This window comes from Eubalaena glacialis, chromosome 8 (genome assembly GCF_028564815.1).
Source record: "Eubalaena glacialis isolate mEubGla1 chromosome 8, mEubGla1.1.hap2.+ XY, whole genome shotgun sequence".
Lineage (NCBI taxonomy): Eukaryota > Metazoa > Chordata > Mammalia > Artiodactyla > Balaenidae > Eubalaena > Eubalaena glacialis.
In genome coordinates this window covers 51,047,737-51,054,117 of record NC_083723.1, presented here as the reverse complement: position 1 = coordinate 51,054,117, position 6,381 = coordinate 51,047,737, and the positions used below count along the sequence as shown (strand labels likewise).

At 37.3% G+C, this 6,381-nt stretch overlaps 1 protein-coding gene across 5 annotated transcripts in view; it reads right to left on the bottom strand.

Moving 5' to 3' along the window:
* The window catches only part of DMTF1 (cyclin D binding myb like transcription factor 1), a 43,892-nt gene that overhangs the window by 1,326 nt on the left and 36,185 nt on the right, over positions 1-6,381 (bottom strand). For all 5 annotated transcript variants that reach the window (XM_061198483.1, XM_061198486.1, XM_061198482.1 and 2 more), the window contains 4 exons: positions 4,425-4,510; positions 1,759-1,914; positions 835-1,212; positions 109-256 (listed from right to left, as the gene is read on the bottom strand). In XM_061198483.1, coding sequence (XP_061054466.1) covers positions 109-256; positions 835-1,212; positions 1,759-1,914; positions 4,425-4,510 — 768 coding nt within the window. The remainder of the gene's footprint in view (positions 1-108; positions 257-834; positions 1,213-1,758; positions 1,915-4,424; positions 4,511-6,381) is intronic.

Genomic DNA, 6,381 nt, shown 5'->3' with positions numbered 1-6,381 from the left:
TCTAATCCATGTCAAGAATTTAGAGTAAGTGTTCTTCTACCAAAGTGAAAATTTAACAAGAAGATTTCCACCTTAAGATTTATCAGGCACTCGAAGGAGTTACAGTACCTGTTAGTGTTGTCAAAGGCAAGACAGATTCAGTATCTATAACATCAGATGTCTGGATAAAGCCATGTGGTGAAGGAACGATAAGTATCGTTTCATCATCAATTGTTGTTTGATCAACTTGTTCTTCTATGGTAGGAGACCCTAAATCCTAAGTAATAATAATTAAAAAAATGAGATTCTGTCTCATATTCCTTATTAGTTTTCCTTAAGTCCCCAAACACATTTAGGCTTGAAGGGACTTAACTTTCAAATATTATCCCACTTTAAAGTTAAAATTAAAAGAAATCAAAGTTAAGGTCTTAAAATGGACAAAAGTAATAACCTCATACTCCAATGTATTACATACTAGCAAAAAATAATTTAAAAGAACCAGTTCAGTTATAGGTCCTGAATACAGAAGAAACAATGCTGTAGCACTGTGGGATGAGGTTCCTACACTGAACCACAAAGACCTGTTACAGACCACCCTCAGGGAAATGCTTCCACGGGTTCCAACAAACATTTCTCGGTCTATAGGGGGTGGAGAAGGAAAGGTTTTAGTGAGGAACTGTGGTAAGAGCAACACTGCTGGTGGAATGATACTTCAGGTCAGGTAGGGGTTTGTGCTTTATTTTGTGTGTCTAAAGAAAATAGGAGGTACTGAGGGCATCTTTCCATAATTGATTTCTAGTCTTTTCCCAAACTGCAGGTTTGAGGCTTAAGGCTATTTCCTTAAGTGCAACTTACCTCAGTAACATAAGCCCGGGCTAAAGGGGAGGGTGCGTCCTCTTGTTTAAGGTGGGTGTCAGAGATTTCTTCTTCTGTTCTGACCATAACACTGTTCATCAGTTCTGTGCTATTTTGGTCACTGAATCTGGATATATGAGCATCATTAAACGACGGCTGTACAGTAATCTTAGGCTGATGAATTTCATCTGGGAAAGTGTCTGCTTCTAGGGCATCTGGAGGCTCAGGAAAATCAGATGAGTGAATATCACCATCCACTGTCAGTTCTGCTTGGGATATGGAAGAGGTGATGTCTTCTGTGGCAACTGTCTGAATGATGACTCTTGGTGTGTGACACTGCACTGTGACGTTGTCACTTGTGTTCAACAAATGTTCTGGCTATAAAATGTTAAAGAAAACGATCAGTGGCAAAATGAAAAAGTACCCACCAGACTAAAGTTATAGACAACAAATGATATTATAAGTGGTACCCTATTGTCCCCTCCATGCTTCTCTCTCACCTCTGGAACTTCAGTGTTCTTATCACTGTTTTTCTAGAACCCGTATTCTTTACACACTGGGGCCTCCACTCTCATAATATCCCTTTTCCCCTAATGGAAGTCCATGTCATGTAAGGAGACCCAGGGAAGGAGGGATGTACCCCAGTGAAGGTGTAAAACATTGCTCCTGGAACAACAGTGGTAGGAAGAATTGTTTAAATAAATGGACTACATTAGTATTGGCTCTCATATTTTGTATCAACTAATCCTGGTCCCTAACAGGTATCGATACTAAAGTGTTTGAACGGAGCTCAAAATTTATTTCCCCCTCCCCCAAGATACTGTAATTGAAGGCACATGAGCCCCTCTCGGGTGGTACTTATCAGTTAGCGAGTCTTTTCTACAGAAACTAGAAAACTCAAGGAGTTTATGTAAGGTGACCTACAGATAAAGCATGAACAATGATCTGTTCAGGAGAGGCGGGAGCAGCAGCCGCCAGGGTTACTGTGGGGCCAGCAGTCAGAGTTAGGGGAAGACCTTGGCTCGAGCTTGTCTGAAGTAGGTAGGTGCCTGGAGTGCCAGTGGGCTGTAAATGGAAAGACTGAAGGAAAAAGAAAAACAAGATCAACACAGGTGCGCCAAACCACTGAGTACCCATTAAGTCTAGCTTGACATCCAAAACGGGGACTTTAATTTACTAGCCACAAATGTACTTACCAATCATGAAGGGGCAAATAATAAAATGAAGGGTATAATATTCTGGACTATTCATCTGTTGTAAGTCATTTCTCGGCCTGCAGGTTTAACAAAGGAAAGGCTTGATCCTACTCTTCACTCCCTGTATGTCTATGGTCTGGTCTCAGCTATCTGTTTCAGGTCCAAGACATGGTCTCATAAGCCATTGTTTCTAGCACAGTAATTCAGCATGCCTCGTCTTCCCTCTTTATCCCTTCTCTGTAGCACATAAAAACTAGCAGTCTCCCAGTTAAAAAAGCTTCACATTTTCCAAAAGGCACTATGGCAGTGTTTACTTACTTGAATAGATTTTTTTCATAGTATAATTTTAGGAAATTTTTTTATGTTCAGAGAAAATGTATAGAAATAGCAATTAGTGTTCGTTGAAAGAAAAAGCTCCTAATTGAAAAGCTGGTTCACTGACAGTACGTTTATCTTTTGAGATCTTTTATGAAAGTGTAACAAAACTATTGAACAACAACACATGTTTCACAACCATAAGCTTCTACGTGATCATCTGAGTTTGGTTTATCCTAACACTATGAAGGAAAAGTTTTTGCACTTAGAATAGAGCTGGAAGTTAAAGTCATGTAGCCTGGGTTCTTTAGTCTGATGTGGTCTTGTGGACTTAGGCCACAACAGCTCTCCTGGCTACTGACTCACTGAATCTAGGTTTCTTTAATGCTAAAGCAGAGATAGTAACTACTTCTCATGGAAAGGTTTGTTAAGGATTAGAAATGATTGTGACTGTGCCTGGCACACACTGGGGACTCAACTCACTTTTTTCCCTCCCTCTCTATAAAAGTTTTCCTAAAGGTTTTATTTATTAATAAATAAAAGCTAAAGGTTTTCCTAAAGGTTGTATTTATTAATCACATATGATCAGGCAGTATAATAAATACTTTACATGTACATGTATGTCATATACATGTATTTTATTTAATATGCTTAAATACATTTAATGTTCATAATTTTTTGAAGCTGAGGCACTATTATCACGTTTTATTTATAAATAAGAGTCTCTAAATATTTGATTGTGACCCTGTAAGTTAAAACCTGAACACATACCCTAAATATATATGTATATATTGTTTATTTGGCCGGGGGAAAGGGAAGGTGAGGTGGCAAAAAATATAAAGCGAAGTTCTGTTTTCTACCTGTGGCAAATGGTCTTCTTACACATCCCTATTTTGGAGACCAATGGATTAGGAAACCGAGGCTTAACTTAAGCAAGTGGCCTAGTAGGAGTTCCAAAAGAGAACCTTTTGCTAGGTGGGCCATTCCTATGAGATTTGGCTTTGGATAGGATAAATAAACTCTTGCACTAATACCCCTTATGTTCTTCACAGCAAATAAATCTTGACATAATTTAAATAAAATATACTTTATATTTTCTTCATGAAAAATGAGCTAGTAATTCTGGGTTTACCTATTTTAGAAAGCAGGGAAAGAACTGGGGCATTTTTCTTTTCAATTTTCATCACCACCCCTCCAAGGAATTACGTTTAAATTAGCAGTCATGCCCCATCTCTCCCCAAAACGTCTTAGCATAGTTAACCCCTAATCTATTTTCTGTCTCTACAGATTTGCCTATTTTTGACGTTTCAGATAAATGGGAGTCGTACACTATGTATTTTGTGTCTAATTTCTTTCACTTAGCATAATGTTTTCAAGGTTCATCCTCGTGGTAGCATATTTTTTACTGCCAAATAATCATTTGTATGGCTGCAGCACATTTTATTTACCCATTTATCAGCAGATGGACATATGAGTTGTTTCTGCTTTTTAGTTGTTATGAACATTCATGTACAAGTTTTTATGTGGACATATATTTTCACTTCTCTTAGGTATACCTGGGATTAGAATTGGTAGGTCATATGGTTACTTTATGTTTAACCTTTTTAGGGATTGCAAGATTCTTTGCCTAAGTGGCTATATCATTTATGACTAGGACTTTTAAATCCTGTATCCCCCAATGGGCTAGTACAGTGTTTACTGACTGTCGTTAAATAATTCATTCCATAAACTTTTCCTCAAATAACCAATATGAACTTTTTGAGTATATATTTGTTTATGACTCAATAAAAATACATAGTATGTACCCTACTCGTTAGCACTGTCATTTTCATCTATAAAAAGAACATATTATTGGTTTATATACAGATGAAAAAAAAAGACTAATTATAAAAGTGGAAGTCTGATTTATGTTGTCTTCTAACCATCTTGGCTTTCAAAGCCATGGATATAGTTACACTTAATGACAATCACGTTAACTTTTACATTTCATTTGCCTATATAACATTTCTAAAACTGATACCAACTGATCTTTCTTATGCATAAAATGGCCAATATCTGCTTTTTAAAGTAGTTACTCACTGGAAGAATCTCAAATGTCTGTAGTGTTCCACTGTTTAGTGTTATTGTTTCCGAGTCAACAGTAGCAGCAGGGGAGTCTGCTGAAGCTGTGGTAAGAACAAGGACGATAAATAAACACTTTGTAAATTTAAATTTTCTTAGTGTACTCAATTAATTATGAGGGCAATCTCATATTGAATAATTTGCCTGGAAACCTGAAGTCATTTAAATTTCTTATAAGAGATAAGAAATCTAATGGACTTGTCTGGGATGGCATAGATATAAGAGTCAGCCAACCATGACCCACAGCCAAATCCAGCCCACTATCAGTTTTTATAAATCAAGTGTTATAGGAACACAGTCATTCCTGTTCGTTTATGTATTTTCTACGGTTGCTTTTGCACTACGAGGGCAGTTGAATAGCTATGACAGAGACAATATTTGCTAACCCCTGCTATAGATCATAAAATATTTCTAATGTTAGGAAGTAAGAGGAATACACTAAGGCTAACCTGCAAGAGACAGGAACTTGATAAAAAAGTAAGTTTTACTGGACCTTCTGGTAAGTATAAATGTCTGGAATATATAGGTGTCCTATAACACTAGGCTTTAGTTGTAGTGACATCACTTCTGGCAATGTAAACCCGGGCAAATAACTTACTTTAACCCAAACTAATGTTCAGAGACTTAATCTGCCCTGTCTACCTCATATAGTTGCTGTGAGGATCAGAAACATGAAATATATATAGTTTCAGATGACCGTACTAGGGAGACTAAATAGCACTTCAGAGATCAGACAGTATAATCTCTTTACAGATATGTCAGCTGAGGCTCAGACTTGATCAGTGTCTGCTCAAGGTTATACAGAACTAGGGCTAACGAGAAGAACTGTGATCTCTTTTGGTGTTTTCAGTCCCACCTGTACGTAAATCTATGTGAAAAATGATCTGAAATTGACTTTTAATGTATAATGTTTGTTAGTTTATTATACTCTGACTATAATGCTTCTCAGTTTAAAAGAAATGCACTGAATTCATGTTAGTTCTGTTACTATTTGATGGATTCTTAAGATCATACCTAGAATAATTTGAAGTGATTTCAGATAAATAACCTAAATGAAAGGTAAGCAAATTATGGCTGGAGACAAATGTGGCTCAAGGCTAAGAATGGTTTTTACATTTTTAAAGGATTGTTTAAAAACAAAAAGAAAATTCCATAGAGATCTATGTGGCCTGCAAAGCCTAATATATTCATATTTACTGTTCTGGCCCTAAAGTTTGCTAATCCCTGACCTCTAACCTAAAGGAAGAAACAATCGTGAGATTTTAGCCCGAATGCCAAGAATAATGGGTATGTTGTTAAACTCTTAATATACTCACATTTCTTGCTGGAAGAAATAAAATTATTCTAGTACTTTAAAAAAAAAAAAAAAAGCCATGCTGTGAACGATATTAAGGTACCATTTATAAAATGTCTGCTATTTTCCCAATAAGTATTGTCAACCCAATAGCCAAGGAAAATTGCAACATTCTCCATGCACAAAAAATTTTAGCCAACAGGAGCTCTCACATTTATGGTGGACTAGTAATTTCAGTTGCTTTGCAATCCTCAAGACTACAAAACAAAACAAGCAGGGCTAAAGCAAATAAATTCTTCATGCTTTACTGCACTGGTAGAAAGCTAAAGCAAATAACCAAATTTAAATTAGAACTTTAAGAATAAGACAAGTATAATTAATTTAAACATCAGAAATATAGGTTTTTGGGGCTTCCCTGGTGGCACAGTGGTTGAGAATCTGCCTGCCAATGCAGGGGACACGGGTTCGAGCCCTGGTCTGGGAAGATCCCACATGCTGCGGAGCAGCTGGGTCCGTGAGCCACAATTACTGAGCCTGCGCGTCTGGAGCCTGTGCTCCGCAACAAGAGAGGCCGTGATAATGAGAGGCCCGCGCACCGCGATAAAGAGTGGCCCCCGCTCA